Raw genomic sequence first — 19078 nt, 5'->3', positions numbered from 1 at the left:
AGGTCGTGGATATGAGGTTTCAAATGGTCTTTGATGATTATTTTGGGGAGTCTTGAACTGCCTTTATAATTTGTTTCTGTCCACTTCCTAGCCAATATGTTACGGTATTTATTTGGGGTTTCTTGATACTCAACGAAGGAGTAGGTAAGGCTAAAAGCGGCAAAAGTGCATTCAAACAAATGCAAGATTGATGAAATGGTCTCTCTAGAGATGGATAACACTGGTTCTTTGTCTTTATTTTAAATGCTCTTAGTCCTCACATCATAATGGTCAATACACAATTGAAGTAACTCAGGACACAGAAGGTCAAGTAGGAAGACATGTAGAAATCTTCTCTAAACACCTTAACATGTTTTAGCTGATTTCTCATTGAATTGGCTATCAATTCTGCCCAATCCAACAGTTGTTCTCCCTTTAAAATGATTTCTACATAACGGTACATCCACTCTTCAAAGAGAAAGGCATCCGAAGAACCCTTGACCCTGTGTAGTAAGACCATGAGATCATGGATATGAGGTTTCATATGGTCTTTGATGATTATTTTGGGGAGTCTTGAACTACCTTTATAATTTGTTTTTGTCCACTTCCTAGCCAATATCTTACAGTATTTATCTGGGGTTTCTTGATACTCAACCAAGGACTAGGTAAGGCTAAAAGCGGCAAAAGTGCATTCAGACAAATGCAAGACTGATGAAATGGTCTCTCTAGAGATGGATAACACTGGTTCTTCGTCTTTATTTTAAATGCTCCTAGTCCTCACATCATAATGGTCAATACACAATTGGAGTAACTCAAGACACATAAGGGCAAGGGGAAAAGCCACAGCTTCAACCAAACCACTTGTCAAAATCTCCATACAACCATTAACTTCATCTACTTGTTAAGGAAAATTTCCTTGTAATTTCTCAACCTTGACACCCTCCAAATTAGTGTCAGCAATAACAGGCCTCCTACACTCCAAATTGGAAATGTTCCCGAAAAAATGTAGAACTAACTTCATTTTAAGCAAAGGAAATTAAAAACCCAAAATTGCTTTGTTCTTTGAAACACACACACAGAGGAAAGAACAAGGGGTTTCTTGTGTCCTCAACTGTGATGTGCTGAGAGAAAACTAGACCTTTTTCCTTCGATTATGGCTGCTCGGCTGCTCCTCCTCCAATTCACACTTTCACATAATAAAGCGATGAATACTGGCAAAAGTATTGCCTCATTATGAGGCATTTATGGCGATTTCATTGCGGCTTGATTTGCACGCTTGAAGCTGTGATAAGACACCTTCATTAAATGAGCATTTTCCGCGGGTGTCCTTGCAATAATTACAAATTTCTGACAAATAATCCAACTCCAAGCGAAAGATTTGCCTTTTTTAATCATGATGACAACTAATCTCATGCCTCAATCAAAAATTAAATCCGACAAGACCCCTAATCATTACTTTTGTCACTTCAAATATTTTCTCGAGAACCAGGCGTCCTTGAAGAATCATTAATGCTTGCCCAAAAGTCTCCAGCAATTGAACTACTTGGAACCGAGGTTTGAAGAGGTTGAAACAAACATCCTCATTATGCTCAGCGAGTCCCACTTGCAGAAAAAAGTTAATGTTAAAAACCTTTGATTGAACTTCTTTGAACTACTTCGATCCGAAGTTCAAAGAGGTTCAAAGAGGTTCAAGACACGAAAGTTGCAATGGACAACACAAGGTTGGTTTCTATATACAAGGGTCGGTGATATTCGTAGGATATGAGACCGATAAAGGCTTGTCAATGCAAGACATCGGGTTTCAAGGGAAACCAAGGAAAATTTAAAATATGGTGACTCAGAACACAATTCTTGTGTGAGAGAGAGAGAACTATCTACCACAATAGAAAACAATTGCGTTGCAAAATACATGACATAGAGTATCAGATGCAGAGTCTCCATGTATATCTTCCATTCATTGCAATCTGAATCTCCTCCAAATGTGTCAAACTGTTGCTCAATTCTTCAGTCACTGACAACTGGTTCTGATACCATGTTAAAGCTAAAGCCCAGAAATCAATGGTGATAAACAACAATATGAAAGATATAAAACTAAAACAAAGACACCAAAAATATCTTGGGAAAACCCTTCGAGAATAAAAAGAAAAACCCAGCCACACAACACAAATATATCTTTATTGATAATGAAAGTTCAAGTGTAGAATATCCTTTGCTTGATGCTAATATATAACAATAGGAGAGACTCTTCACATTATAACCAAAAGGTCTCTTGATATTCCCATAACTCCAATAATTAATTATAACTCTTCGAATATTCATGCCTCAATGCATGTGAATGAGACATGTCATTTACATTTACTATTACACATTAAACATAAGTGTCATTTTCAGCTAAAGGTAACGATAACAATAATAACGTTCATATTTTCAAAGATAAAGATCTCTATCGCAGCTACCATCTTCAACACAAATCACATAATCATGTCTAATGATAGTCTCCATCCTGCGAGAAGACACCTCCCTAGGTCCACCATCTGATGATGCCCTAAAGATAGTCTTCTTCCCTCCAGAAAGGAACTCTAACTACATACGATGGTGGTCAATAATGTACCGTCGAATACCCTCTAATAACTGCATGCCCAAAACCACATCATAATCATCCAATGGGAGTACACAGAAATCATTTGTCAAGGTATAATCCCCCATCTGAATGCTAAGCTGAGGAATCCTCCTAGTACACCCCAATACTGCGCCATCTGCAACCTTCACCCCAAAACCAACAAACACCTCATACTGCAAGCCACACCTATCCACTAATTTTTTATCAATAAAATTGTGTGTGGTGCCTATGTCTACCAAGTTCATAATCTAATGGCCCTGAAGTGTTCCTTTCAAACGAAAGGCATGAAATCTAGGATAACTAGATAGAGTAGCCATAGTCACCTTAACTAACGCCAAGGGCTCAAAAGTGTCTAACTCCAATTGCAGATGCTCTTGCTCAATCTCCTACAAACTATGCTCAGTATCAATGTCAGGAATCTCCTCATCTCCCATCTCGAATGTCACCTCAATCAAATGAACTTTGCCTTTACCAAGGCAATGCTGTCCGGGCTCCCATGGCTCCTTATAGAAGCATAACTTTCTCCTTCTCAAATCATTCCTTGTCTCCTGGTCTATCCTAGGAAGTTGAGGTGATGGTCCACCTCTACCTTGGGAAGTGTTGGCCTTCTGTGGAAGCTGAGAATACCTGAATGGCTTCTTATCTATCTGATAAGTAGGGGTGGTGTCCAGTCTAAATGTCACATCAATGGCGTCCTTAAGAGTGGCCGGCTTGAAAGCACACACCAATCCCTTAAGCCTATCGTACAGTCCCTCAATAAGTAACATCACCCTACACCTCAAGTACCATAATAGCAATACGCTGGAACTCATTAACATGCTCCTCTGCATGTCCAATATGTCTAAGATGCGCCAACTCCCTATAGTAGAGTTTTGTGTCCTTACGATCAAATTGGGTAATGATATGCTCGGTGAACTCTGCATAGGAGTAAACCATGGCATGATCCCGGTGAGCAATCCATGGTGCCACCAGTCATAGGCAACCCCGTCTAAATGCAAGATCACAAACTGAATAGCATCACGTTCAGGCATGGGCCTCAAAGATAGATATGTCCAGCTTGTGCACCCAAGCTCGTGCACTCGTAACACTAGTACCATCATATGTAGCCAATGTGATCTTCCCAGTATCTCTACTAAGGTCATTATTCTGCTATGGCCCATGGCCCCTATCTCTTCTAGACCCGGCAGCATCTCTCCACTATGCACAATATTGGGGAAGAGGAAAAGCATCCCTAACCTCCAGAGGTAAGGCTCTCCACTCATCCATGGCTGCCATAACTGAATCCTAGAATCCCACCTCGCGTGGCTCTACCTTTATCGGTCTCTCACCCAGTACAAACCACAGAAGTAGGGGTCTATCCCTTACTAGTGTACGAATAAGTGCCTGTCTATTGGAATGAAGGGAGCTCCCAAATGATGTGTGGGATCTATGACTATGCTGACTGAAACTGATCTACTCTACCCCTATCTCTCATGCCTGCCTCCCTATCTATCCAACTCCATCCGTTCCAAGGTACCCTGTAACCTTTCAAAGGTCTGAACTATTCCGGGTTGTGTAGTGATGAGCGTTTGCATCATCTCCCTCTCTTCCTCCTCCTACTAGTTCTATCTGACACCTCTTTGTTCATCTGCCATTGTGGGTTCTTGTTCTGTATCAATTTCCAAATCATTCTGAGCTCTCGGGCTAGTGCGATACCTGTATAAGTCTACTCTCCTCGGATGCATATAATACGTATTCAATCCACAAACAAGTGACTACCCGGATGCTAATATGAATTATCAAAACTTTTGATCTAGTACCCAGATGCCGAAATGAATTATCAAAACTTTCTAGCCAATACCCAAATGCTGAAATGCATTATCAAAACATTCTAGCCAGTACCCAAATGCCGACATGAATTATCAAAACTTTCTACCTAGGACCCAAATGCCAAAATGAATTATCAAAATTTTTTAGCCAATGCCTAGTTGCCAAAATGAATTATCAAAGCTTTTTAGCTAGTACCCAGATGTTGAAATGAATTATCAAAACTTTCTAACCAATACCCAGATGTAGAAATGAATTATCAAAACTTTCTAGCCAGCACCCAGATGCCAAAATGAACTCTTAAAACTTTTTAGCCAATACCCAGATGCCAAAATGAATTATCAAAACTTTTTAGCCAGTACCCAAATGCTGAAATGAATTATCAAGACTTTTCCTGAAATCTGTTGTGACAATTTCTCACAAGCCCTACAGGCTAGTAGGATGTAAGCTCTGATACCAATGAAAGATCCCCAATACTGGAGGTCTTGGAAATTGTTGTTTGTTTCACAATTTGACTCTTTGGCTAGCGTTTGGCATCTTTGGAAGACTTTGCTCAATTCTTAATTATTGGTTTTCTTGCTGGTTTTTCAATTGTTTTTGGATTTTTGAAGATATACTCAAAAATAAAATATAAAAAAACAAACAAATCTGAACTACATATAATAAACAACATTCATTATTGAAAGTACTTGACAATTTAGAAATGCCTCGAACCGTATCAGGAATAATAATCAGATTTCTGCTTGGTTTTTCTTACTTACTTTTAATCAGGCAGTATAATTTCATTGATATTGCCAATCAATCTGATTATTAAGATAATAAGGCAGGAGTAGGTTACCATTCAGCAATCGAAGGGTGCATAATTCAGTGGTTGGCACAATTCTCCGGCAACAGGCCTCTGTTTCTATTAGAGTATATAGCTTATACGCATCCATCAGATTTTGATCCACTCTTTGTATTAATATTATTTGTATTTTTGAAACTAGGGTATGCCCCTTTTATGCTGTAATAATAAAGAACTATGGACCTAGGCTAGACTGGAGGTTTTCTTCTCCATTCTTTCCTACCAGTGTACGTTTAAAATGAAGGTACTTTGTTGTAATCTAATTTTTTCCATTTAATAATATAATCAAGGCCTTGGCCATTTATCAATCAAAAAATGGCCGCCCAGCTGAAAATGGGTCTCGCACAAATGCAAAGTTGTCTAAGAAGAAACCGATTGCTCCTCTGATCTCATTGTTACCAATATCTCAAAATTCAATCACCCAAAGACTTGTTGAGATTTGTGTCCCAACAATCCATACTTGAGGGTTTCGTCCCAAGTCACAAAATCGCTCTCCCAGAGCAATTCCAAATATCATAAGCTTCAAATGTCAAAAGATAATGAACAATTAGATCTTCATCTCCTTATAGCTCCTCCCAAGTGCAAATCAAACCCTAAATGAGAATTACACTTTGCACTTTACAATAAAATAACATTTTCCCAAATAAAGGCGTCCAAGCTATAGACAAATCATTACTTTATTAAAATGTCATAGCTCAAAGCACCAAAAAGTCCCCAGATAGTGAAAATGGTTTAAAATAATTCAAGACCTTTTCAATGACCTATAACACAAGGGCACATCTAACCAAACGAAGCCATATTCCCCGTATTACTTCGAAATAGCTCTATATAGCCTTATTATAAATTATTTAAATGATAACTTAGGAAATATTAAAATATATTAAAATATTCCCCATTTTGCCTCTCAAAGCCCAAACCAACCGAATAAACATGAAACTGAACATGTCACCTGTCTGTGACTGATACTGGATAAGATGGGTCAACTAGCAGTCCATTCCCGATAATCTAGGGATGCTCCTAGAAACTAGGGAACACACCCTATCATCCTGAAACTAAAAGCATGGAATGGTCCCGTGGAACCTCACATCTGGAAACTGCCATATCCTCCTAAAATGTAGGGATACCCCCTAAAATCAAGGAACTACACCCAACTGGCTCCTAACTGCCTGTAAAGTCAAGCCTGGTCACTAAATATCCTGTATGAGTCTCTATCCACAACTGCTAACCTACAAGACCCCCATGATAGCCTAACTCACATAACTTTGCTAGTCAGACTAAAGAGGGGACATGACATTAGTCACCCTATGTGAATAGCCATGGTGAACGTCATGATGAGATGGCGACATCACGTTGAGTGATTTTGTGATGAGCACTTGTGCTCATTTGCATTTACATACATGGTTGTAGCCATGATGGATCCACTCTCTGGGAGTAGCTATGGTGGATATCATGTGAGACATTGCATCACTTTGCACTTGTGTTTATTCACCCTATGTGAGTAGCCATGGTGAATCTCATGATGAGATAGCAACATCGCATTAAGTGATTCTGTGATGAGCAATTGTGTTCATTTGCATTTTCATTCATAGGATCAGTCATGATGGACCCACCCTCTAGGACTAGCCATGGTGGATATCGCTACATAACTCAAATATCGAAAAGAATTCCTCCCTAATTAAGAGAGTGTTAGAATTAAATGTAGACATGCTCGGATTCCATCAAGCCAACATAGATAACATAAAGGTTGTGATAATATAATTATTGTGATATAATATGTAATGCTCCCGTTATAAAATAAATTATTTATCAAACTATTGTGACAGGCCGATTGATATTATGTATCTTGAACCCATTCTTATTTTGTTTTCATAGTTTGTGTTGCCATCGGCTATCTTTGTACACCCTTGGAAAGTTTTTCCCAACAAGTATTTAAGCATGGCTAAGAGGTAGTATTTAGGTATGCTTTTGGATTATTTTCTATGTACCGCAAATTCTTATTGGAGTTATATGTTGTTTGCCATTTTGGAAGTGAAAGACCTTCCCTATTTGGCTTGTCCGATTTCGGCGGGATTCAACCCTCACCCTATTCTGTCACCTGTAAACACTTCGCTCAGATCTGGCGAATTGGAGCACCATCTTTCGGCATATATATTGAGGGAATTATCTGTATTCGATCTTTATTATTTGGTATCTGGATTCCATTAAAATTCTTTGTGATTGTGAATGAATAGGAGTGTTCTCACCGTAGCAAGCAAAAATTCATCCGTACCACTTCTTGTCCTTGCCCGCACTGCTACTTCCGTGGACGTATGGCCTTCACCCTACATTTACACTCTTCCTAACGTCCATTAGTCCAATATACAGTACAGCCTATCGTACGGACCACTCAACCCACCGTACTGCATCCATTTCCCACCGTAGGGCTGTCCATTTCCACCATACGACCTACTCCTTTCCCACCGTATGGCCAAGCCAATTCCATCGTACAGCATACTCACTTCCAGCTCTACAGCCTAGCCAAGCCTCCTATACGGACTTCCTAAGTCACCATTCCCTGATACATATACTGTACGGATCCGTACGACACTCTCCTATAGGACACACACCATTATTTTATAGTTTTAATTTTGAGGACAGGAACATTACAGTGGTATCAAAGCGCTTCGATCCTACCAACCTATAAACAATAAATGAGAGTTTATAGCCAAAAGAAACAAACAACCCATTCCATTGATAGAATGGTTGTTGAACTGAAACCAACAGCTGCCGAACTCATGGCACTACTAAGAGAAATTGCAAAGAATCAAGCATAGATCACCAATACTTAGCAACTCATGGAAGAGACTCTCAAGAAGTTGGCAGACAATAAAATATCTCGAGAACAATATGGTCACAGCGCGGATTCGGTGTCGAGTAAAACAAGCGCTCATCCAGCACGCTCTCGACCTTCCATGCTGTCTTTTCAGGCACCCCACAGAGAAAAAACACCAACCTTTGAAGAGATGCAAGAACAACTGAAAGAAGACTAGAAGAATGCAAATTTTGAGGAGGATATATCTTACAACGATTATGTGGATCTGAGAATGAGATATTCAAGAGGCGAAAACCGACAATACTTTAATGATGATCTCAAAAGAAAGTTGAGTGAAGTAAATTTGTCTCCATTTGAAGGATCCGGATCCATATCTGCGCAAGCATGGGTAATGAAAGCCGATACTTACTTCTAGCTGAATCCTATGCCAGACAAAGAAGCAATCAAATTTGCGGCGTTGCATATGGAGGGAGTGACACATGAATGGTAGCATCACGTCACCATCACAATAGGGCATGATCAAATAACTACTTACCTAGAATTCACTAAGAGATTGATAGAGCAATTTAATGGTTAAGATCTGGAACTCAATTTCAAAGATTATGTACAACTGAGAAAAATTGGATCGGTCGACCAGTACATTGCGGAATTTCAGAAACTCTCAGTTTTGGTCACGGACATTTCTGAAAGAAGACGGACAGTGCTCTTCTTGGACCGACTGACAGAACCGCTAAAAGATTGGGTCAAAGGGTTCAATCCTACCACTCTGTCGGAGGCTATTAAGAAGGCACGGAGCATGGGATCATTATCGACATCATCCTCTCAAAGTTACTCACACCCTAAACTGCCAGCATTTCCAAAGGACAAAGATAATAAACCTCTACCCAAGAAGTTGTCATTGGACTAAGCTACCAAATAGGAACTCTGAAGGAAGAAATTATGTTTCAACTGCAAGGGACCGTGGGAACCTGGCCACAAATGCCTCGAGAAAGGAAAAATACACTACATTAAGGTCATATCCGATGATGAGGACAAACAAAAAGAAACACTCACCAAAGGAAACCGACATCACGACGACACCAACATGGTTCGTCTGAACAGTACGGAAAGGATTGCAGCGTTGGTATAACGCTAAAGGACTATCGCCCTCGTCGATAGCCCGAGGTGCACAGTTTTTCATGTACAAGGAATCCTTCAAGGACAAAGGGCCATGGTGATGCTTGACAGCGGAGCCACTCTAAACTTCAAAAACTCATCTCTGGTGAAGCAAAGAGGTCTACCTTCAGAGACGCACGCAAGCTTTCAGGTCAAGGTTGCCGGAGAACTCTTCTACCCTACATGCACCTTGTTCCTCAGCTATGTATCACAATGGCAAATCACACAGTGACTGAGGATTTCTTCATAGTGGACCTTGATGACATGGAGGTTATTTTAGGCATATAGTGGATGCAGACACTTAATGAATACACTCAAAGTTTCAAAAGGATGGACTTCACTTTTGTTGTCGATGGAAAGAAGGTTGTTCTCCACGGAATGGCAAATGAAGGTCTAAAGGAAGTTTCTACACATAGGATGGAGGCAATTTTTCAGCGTGATGATGTTATGTCAGTTGCACATTGTTTTATCTCAACGAAACCTATAAAAGGGCAATGGACACCTCCACAGGATGATGAACTCTAGGATATTTTGAGTAAACATGATAAAGTTTTCATTGACATTCCTCTTGGCATACCGCCTCATCAAGGGTTTGAACATATTATCGAGTTGGAACCTGGAGTCAAGCCAATCATAACTACACCCTATCGTCATCCCAAGAAATTCAAAGATGAGATCGAAAAGACTATTCAAGAACTACTGGAGAAAGGATGGATCCGTCCCAATTCTAGCCCCTTCGCATCTTTAGTAGTTTTGGTCAAGAAGAAGGACAGAACGATGTGCATGTGTGTGGACTACCGAGCGTTGAACAAAAAAACAATAAAGTATAGATATCTCATTCCAAGGATAGATGAGTTGTTGGATGAATTGCATGGTGCAGTCTATTTTTCGAAAATAGATCTTCGTTCCTGATACCATCAGATCCGTATGAGAAAGACGTAGAAAAGACGGCCTTCCATTGTCACTATGGGCATTATGAGTTTCTAGTCATGCCGTTCGGATTAACAAATGCACCTGCTACATTCCAATCATGCATGAATCACATCTTCGACAAACAATTGCGTAAGTACTTATCGATATTTTTTGATGATCTCCATAGTCATAGCAAGACATGGGAGGAGCACCTGAAGCCTCTGAATGAAGTCCTAAGGATCATAGAGGAGCAGTCTTTGTTTGCCAAGCAATCCAAGTGTGAATTTGGTATGACATAAATATTGTACCTAGGGCATGTTGTCAATAAATACAGAGTTCAAGTTCATCAGAAGAAGATCCAGGCTATCCTTGATTGGCCTCCCCCAAAATCACTCTTGGAATTGCGAAGATTTTTTGAACTTTGCAGTTACTACTGGAGGTTCGTTAAAGGATTCTCTCAGCTCAGCACACCCTTCAAGGATCTAACAAGGGGTATTTCCAGTAGAATGAAAAGGCACAACTCACTTTTGATAAGCTGAAAGAGGCAATGAGCACTTGTCCCATACTTGCATTACCTAATTTCTCTCAACTGTTCATTTTGGAGTGCGACACATCCAAAGAAGGCATTGGTGCACTACTGATGCAAGATAGACACCCCATAGCTTATGAGAGCGGGAAGCTTATGCAAACAGAACACCTATATTCCATCAATGACAAAGATATGTTGGCCATTCTACATGCACTAACCAAGTTCTGAGAGTATCTAGTAGGTGCCAAGTTTGTCGTCCATACGGATCACAACAATTTGAGATATTTTTTGTAGCAACGGGACTTGAACGAAAGGCAACAAAAATGGGTAAGCAAGGTTCAGGCTTTTGATTTTGACATTGAATATGTGAAAGGGAGGACCAATGTAGTTAAAGATGCCTTGTCCAGGGAACCCGCCATTTGCTCAGTAAACCAGATTTCAACTGACTGGAAGGCACATCTGTTGGTAGAATACTCTAAAAACACATTTGCTTGTGAGCTAATGGATGGCAATACACAAGATGATCGGTACAGAGTGGTGGATGACATCTTCTACTATAAGAATCGGATATTTTAGTGTCGAAATCCAAATTGAAGTAAAAAATCTTGAAGGAAATATACGACTCACCCTTGGCAGAACACCTAGGTTTTCTCAAAACTTATAGAAGTCTTCAAGAGAGGTTTTCATGGAAATGACTTAAAAGGGACGTGTTGCAATATGTAAGAGAGTGTGTGGTCTGCTAGCTAAACAAGTCCGAACATACTCAACCTGTCGGGTTACTACAATCTCTGCTAATTCAAGAACATAAGTGGGAAAGTATATTGATGGATTTCATAATAGGACTTCCCAAGGTGAACGGAAAGGATTGTATTTTCGTAGTGGTTGACAAATTGCAAAGTACACAAATTTCTTCGCCATCCCCTCTGACCTTCAAAGCACACAAGTTATCTATCTGTTTTTTAGAGAAGTATTTCGTCTACACAGGTTACCCCGAAACATCGTCAGTGATCGAGATGGGCGACTCATCAGTATCTTCTAGACAGAACTATTTCGGATGGCAAGGACAATATTATCATCAAGTACTAGTTACCACCCGTAGAAAGATGAACAAACGGAGATTGTGAACAAATGGCTTGAAGGTTACCTTCGGAACTACGTCTCGGCACAACAACGAGCATGGGTCAAATGGTTACATCTAGGGGAATATTGCTACAATACCACATACCACATGTCCATCGGAATGGCACCATTCAAAGCTCTGTACAGATACAAACCCCTCTCCATTGACATAGTTCTGGGTGACAATCACACACCAAGGATGAGGGACTAGCTTCAGGAGGGACAGAACATACTGAGATGCTTGAAGGAAAATCTACAGCGGGCACAAAATCAACACAAGATGTACGTCAATAGACACAAAATGGAGAGGAGTTTCGAAGTAGGGGATTTGGTCTATCTCCAGCTCTAACCAGACCGACAATCTTCATGGAAGGAAAAAGGAAAAGAAAAATTGAAGCCACGATTTTACCGCCCCTATCGTGTAGTTCGTTGCATTGGTGAAGTCGCGTATGAACTAGAACTTCCGGAAGGAAGCCGTATTCATAATGTTTTCCATGTTTCATGCCTGAAGAAGGCTATAGAGCAGAACGTTAGGGTAGCCACAGACCTTCCACCACTCAATGAAGAAGGAAAGCTCATATTGGAACCAGCCGAGATCATCGAAGTACATGAGAAGACTTTGCGGAACCGCACGATGAAGGAATATCTAGTGCGTTGGAAACACTTGCCATTGGATCATGCAACGTGGGAAGATGAGCACATTTTCTAGCACCCGGCATTACATTTGCTTGAGGACAAGCAAAATTTGGGACGGGAGGACTTGTAATGTTCCCATTATAAAATAAATCATTTATCAAACTATTGTAATGGGTCGATTGATTTTATGTATCTCAGACCCAATCTTATTTTGTTTCCATAGTTTGTGTCGTCGTCGGCTATCTTTGTATACCCTCCAAAAGTTTTCCCCGATGGGTATTTAAGCACGGCTTAGAGGTAGTCTTTAGGTATGCTTTTGGATTATTTTCTATGTACTGCAAATTCCTGTTGGAGTTCTCTATTGGTCACCATTTCGGAAGTGAAAGACCTTCCCTATTTGGCTTGTCCGGTTTCGTGGGATTCAACCCTCACCCTATTTCGTTGCTTGTAAACACTTCACTCGGATCTGGCAAATCGGAGCACCATCTTTCGGCATATATATTGAGGGAATGATTTGTATTCGATCTTTATTATTTGGTATCTGGATTCCATTAAAATTCTTTGTGATTGTGAATGAATAGGAGTGTTCTTACCGTAGAGTGCAGAAATTCATCTGTACCACTTCTTGTCCTTGTCCGCACTATTACTTTTGTGGCTGTATAGCCTTTACCTTGCACCCACACTCTTCCTAACGTCCATTAGTCCAATGTACGGCCTGCCATACGGTCCCCTCAACCCACCATACTCATCCATCCACCGTACTTCTTCTCCATTTTTCCCCCACCGTACTGCATCCATTTCCCACCATACGGCTGCCCATTTCCACCGTGCGGCCTACTCCTTTCCCACCATATGGCCAAGCCGATTCCATCGTACAACATACTGACTTCCAACCATACAGCCTAGCCAAGCCTCCTGTACGGACTTCCTGAGCCACCATTCCTTGATACATACATTGTACGGATCCATACGACACTCCTATAGGACACACCATTATTTTATCGTTGTTTTAATTTTGAGGACGGGAACATTACATAATAATTCTTGATAATATATAAAATTATATCAATAATATAATTAGTACATTACTATTATGATAGTATATACTATAAATATATTATAATAATTGTATTGATAATATGATCATTTCAATTAATGGGTCACATGTGAAGTGTGGTAACCCTTTGTGAAGGGCTACCACCGCTAGGTATAAAGAAAGATTGAATCTTCCTCTCTTTACAATGTAGCACACACACAATCCTACAACAGATCGAATAAACTGCAGTATTCAGATGAGAAGTGCTCTGGGGAAAAATATATATCGTCTATGGTTGGGAGGACAATAAGAGGCATTGCTCAAGGTTAAACAAGCATAAAAACTATAAGGGATGATATGATATGACAAGATCATTAACATGTTTTAGACAGTGTTTAGGCATGAGAAGTTGAAGAAAGGATGATTAAAAAGAGAAAGCAACTCATCTATGGCACTCTTTAGAAAAGCCATAAACGATATTCTAGAACAACAAATGAAACCTTTGTAATGCTGCATTGACAGCAGTGAAGAAGTTACAGGGAAGTTGAAGAAATATGGAGAGTGATGGCCATGATAGGCCAAGTGTTGTATTATTCTAATTCATCTTCCTTTACTGTGTTGAAGTTTGCGCTGCGATAGAGATCTTTATCTCTGTTATGAGATAGAAATATGTTTGTTATGACCGTCATGCTCATCTTCAGCTGAAGAGATATTTGTGATTACATTAAGTTAATATTATGCTAAAAGACGTGTCATACGTCATCTGAAGAGGCATGCGTATGGAAATGTGAAGTGTTGATTATGTGGAAATATGAAGGGTCTTATTTTTGGGACTCAAAGAGACCTTCATGTGAAAGATGAAGAGTCTTATGCAATCTATTTATGTGATTGCATAGTATATTGTACATCAATCAAGTGAAAAGCTATGTATTTGGATATTTCATGATCAATTACAGACATTTTTTTTTGGGTGTGACTGGTTTTTCCCCTTCTAGTGGAAGAGTTTTCCCAGAATAAATGTTTGAAGTGTTTTGTGTATTTTTATGTTCTTTTATTGCTGTTGATAGCTATTTCTGGGCTAAACTATTAACATATTGTACACCAGTTTTCATCACACTTGTGTTCAATAAAAGATGCAGATTCCAGGTTTTTAATCATTTTCCTTCTGTTGGTTAAAAATTGTTGTTGATAATGATAAGCTACAAGAAGTGACAACTCCATCAGGGCTTTCAATCCTTGTCTACATCAACACCTCTTCACAGAAATCCTTGATAAACATTGACTCCTAGTAAAGTCTACAATACACTTAAAAAGATACAGTTTGCAACAAAAAACATTTAAAGAAAAAAAATGAAGGAAAATATTTAAAAGGCAAACCCAAAATAGAAATACCTGTCCATAAATAGTTGCTTTGTACGGAATTGTCTCTACATTTGAGGCCAACAAATGATCATGTGCATGCTGAAGTGTTGGTATAAGGCCCTCACCAAGGAGCTCTGAATCTAATATCTCACTCACCTAAAGAAAATTTCAAATTTTATGAATATTGAAATCAACTATAGTAAAGTATGACTCAACGTTTTGAAAAATACTACAAATATTACAGCTTAATTTTCAAAACAATCCCCATCGCAGCTATCAAAACCTTTACTGATTACAAATAGAAAAAATATATTCTACAGTAAGACTGAAGTACTAAATTTTAAGGAAAAATTCAAGAGGTATGCTCACATTGGTCCCCTACATAACAACAATTACAAGCTGTAGATAAAAAAACAGCACTAACTACAACTACAAGATGTCCTAAGTGTACTTAGACTACCTGATTTAACCTTTCCATAACAATAATATAGTAGGATAGCAAGTCAATCTTGAAGAGTGCACAGGAACTAGTGATAGGTGGGTGTGAAACATTATTTCAGATTGTTAATGCTGACTAGATTTTATTCAGATTAGAATATGCATATCTTTTAAATTTTCTTGAACAATAATCTTACTAATTACTTGATTCCTCTTCTTTCAGATTATAATCAGAATGAAGATAATTATTATATTTCACAATATTGAAATGAGTCTGAAACAAGAACAGTGAATTCTGGTTATTCTATTATAAAACAAAATAAGAATATCTGAAGATTGTCGAACTCCAAGAGGCTTTCACTTTTTTATTTCTGCGTGTCCTCTAAGTCCAATCAAATCTGATATATATAAGAATATAATTGAGGGGAGGAGGCATGTTAATGAACAGACATGCCTCCAATTAAATGAACAGACAAGCCTCCACATAAGTGGAGACATGTCTGTTCATTAACATGTCTCCTCAAAGTGCCCGTTCGTTACTTTAATCATACCTGATCATTATCGGTTGTTATATTAACAAGTGCAAATTATATTCAGCCGATATCATAATCAACGTCCAATGCAAGGATATCAAAACCCAATCTGATGTGCATCTCCGCACTATCAATCAGTATGTAGATCAATTATATTTGGATCACAATTAGTCAATTAATTAATCTGCAAAATTAATTTCTAAATACAGATATACAGATCGATAATATACTTAAAACAAATATGATGTTTCAATCTGATTCGTGAATGATAATTTGTTTCAAAAATTAAATCAATATAATGATATTATTTTAAACATTTAAATATGTATGTATGTATAACAATACACAGAATGTATATTGATATATATCATGGTAACGTGACTCGCAGCGAGTCACGCGAGTCAGCGAGCCGCGTTGACCCCACCGAGTCATAGTGACCCATGACTCGTGAGCAGTGAGGCACGTGGCCTGACTTGCGCGACTTGCGAGTCACAGAGTGACTCACCTGACCCGGCAAAGCTTGACCTGATTGCGGGAGGCAAAAATTCGACCATTAAAATATTTTTTTTTGCAACTTTTTTTAATGTTTTTTTTTTATCTCACTCTTATAACCCTAAAAGGGCTCCCATAACACTCTATAGTGAAAAGAAGAAAGAGAGAGAGAGAGAGGTAGAAGAGAAATAGAGTTTTCTTATTTTGCAACCAGCTGAAAGGAAGAGGAGAAAAGCTTACATTTGTGACAGTGGAGCTTGCATTTGGATCATCAAGGAATTTATAGGAGCTCTTCTCAACACTTCCCAAAGCATTTGAAAGAGGTAAGAGTTGATTGTTTAGATTTTGATGATTTTTTTCTCTATGCTTATGGGTTTTTTGCATAAATTTTTTTTGTTTGTTTATGAGTTTTTTTTACTTTAGATCTTCATAAAATACAATGCTGAAATGGTAATTTTTGGTCTAAAATGTCTTATTGCAACAACCTTTACATTTTTCCTTACTCATAATGGCTTCTAGAGGTAAAAACCACAAGCTCTCTAAAGGCCATAAAAAAGATGAGTGTTGGAAGTTTACCATAGACTTTCCAGGTAGAAAGAGAACTCAAACAAAATGCCTATTTTGCAAAACCATTAATAGTGGAGAGATAAATAGATTAAAATACTATATTGTTGGCATACGTGGTCATGATACTGAGCCTTGTGGAGCTGCAACTGTTGAGGCTAAACGTTTTTGTTATATAGCCTTGAAAAAATATGAACAAGAAAAACAATTAAAAAGAAAACAATTAGAAGAGTTAGCTCAGATTGGTTCTAGTTCCCTTCCACGCTCATCTGCAAATGTTTCTGAGTCAGTAGGCTGTGTTGGAGAAGGTTCTTCCCGTCCCCCCTATCGTCCTAGTGCTTTTGTTGCTCATTCTTCTTCTTCATCTATTCCTTGCACTTCTAGTGGTGCTATGGTTGCTGCCACTTCTAGTAGTACTAGCTTTGCCCTTCGTCCTAGAGTCAGAAAATCTAGTAAGTTGGACAATTTTTTTGTACCGCGTACCACTCCTGGTGCACAACCCTCACTTGAGAGCATGGGCTAGAATAGGGAGATATATGAAGCTGGAGTAAGAGCAATTTGCAAGTTTTGGTTTTTCTGCAACATTCCATTTATAGCAGCCAAGTACTTCAACATCATTGATATTTGATTGTTTTACATTTTAAGTTTTAAAATTTATACTCAATTTTATACTTTTAAATCGATGTTGAAAATTTGAAATATGCTAATTAAAATGTTTTTATAAATGTAACAAGACTCCCTATTGGCAGAGGATGATTGATGCAGTTTCCATTGTGGTGCGGGGTTCAAAGCCCCCACTGAAGATGAGTTGAGTGGCCCCCTCTTACTAGATATGGTTGAGGAGATGAAACTTGAGTTGGAAGACCATAAAAAAATTTGGAGCCAAAAGGGGTGTACCATTATGACAGATCGATGGATAGATAGGAGGAATAGAACCCTCATAAATTTTCTTGTTTCTTGAAGTCTAAAATTTAATGTATACTATTATTGAATAACAAAAATTTTGTTTTATTGACTATTGATTTTTGAATGATAATTATTTTGTTTAATTTTCACTTTCAGGATCCACCATGTTTTTGAGGTCCATAGATGCTTCCTCACGTGTGAAAAATGCAACATTCTTATGTGAGACTATTGAGGAGGTCATAAGGCAAGTGGGGGAAGAGAATGTTGTCCAAGTGGTGACTGATAATGCAACTAATTATGTTGCTGCAAGTAAAATTTTAACTTCTAACTTTCTAAGTTCTACTCCTAAAAAATTTGTTTTAGTTTTTCATTGAATTTTGGAAATTAAAAGTCTTTTAATACATCAAAAATTTTCATTGTTTACTAACTAATTTAAAATTGCTGCAGGAAAACTTTTGATGGAGAGACACCCAAAAATCTTTTGGACTCCATGTGCAGCCCATTGCATCGACCTCATGTTAGAGGATATTGGCAAACTTGTATGAGTGAAATCATGTGTTACCAAGGCCAAAAATCTTTGCAAGTTCATCTACAATCATGCCTTGGTCCATAGCACTATGAGGCAATACACAAAGGGAAAGGAGTTGGCTCGTCCTGGTATCACAAGATTTGCCTCTAACTTTATCACACTAAAATTCTTGCTAACTTCAAGGTTAGAGTTGAGGGGCATGTTTGTTGGTCCAGAATGGAGTTCCTCCTCCTTTGCCACCAGCCCTGCAAGGATAGATGCAACAAAATGCATTTATGATGATGACGGTTTTTGCGAGCCATGTTCGAAGATTGTGGAGGTAATTTAAATTTTAAATTTTAAAAGCTTAAGTCTTAAAATTTTATAAATTAATTTATCTCATACATATTTTTGTTTTATTTTCATTGTGCAACTTTACAAAGTTTCATCATTCACTAAATTGTTTTTTTGTTTAATTGTTTTGTAGATCACTGAGCCCCTTGTATCCCTCTTACGAGTTGCTGATGGCAAGAAGCCCTCTATGAGCTACATTTATGAGGGAATGGATAGGGCCAAGGAGGCTATTAAGGCCAAATATGTAGGAGTTGAGGAAAACTATGGCCCTATTTGGGAGATAATTGATAGGAGATGGCAAAATCAGCTTCATAAGCCCATCCATGCAGCAACCTATTACCTCAATCCGGCATACTGCTTCCGTGATGATTTCAAGGCGGATGAGGAGGTTCTTAGTGGCCTATACACAGTGATATCGAAGATGTCCCCTAATCCCATAGATATATTGCTTGAGATGGATGCCTATAATAATG

The 19078-nt window shown here is 38.6% G+C and overlaps 1 protein-coding gene across 2 annotated transcripts in view; it reads right to left on the bottom strand.

Moving 5' to 3' along the window:
• PRMT7 (protein arginine methyltransferase 7) overlaps positions 1 to 19078 on the bottom strand; it is a 248103-nt gene that overhangs the window by 170539 nt on the left and 58486 nt on the right. For both annotated transcript variants that reach the window (XM_089798974.1, XM_089798975.1), the window contains exon 3: positions 14841 to 14966. In XM_089798974.1, the coding sequence (XP_089655100.1) occupies positions 14841 to 14966 (126 nt within the window). The remainder of the gene's footprint in view (positions 1 to 14840; positions 14967 to 19078) is intronic.

This window comes from Cupressus sempervirens, chromosome 9 (assembly GCF_028749045.1).
Source record: "Cupressus sempervirens isolate cs-2001-9-10 chromosome 9, ASM2874904v1, whole genome shotgun sequence".
Lineage (NCBI taxonomy): Eukaryota > Viridiplantae > Streptophyta > Pinopsida > Cupressales > Cupressaceae > Cupressus > Cupressus sempervirens.
This window is presented reverse-complemented; position numbering and strand designations above follow the sequence as displayed.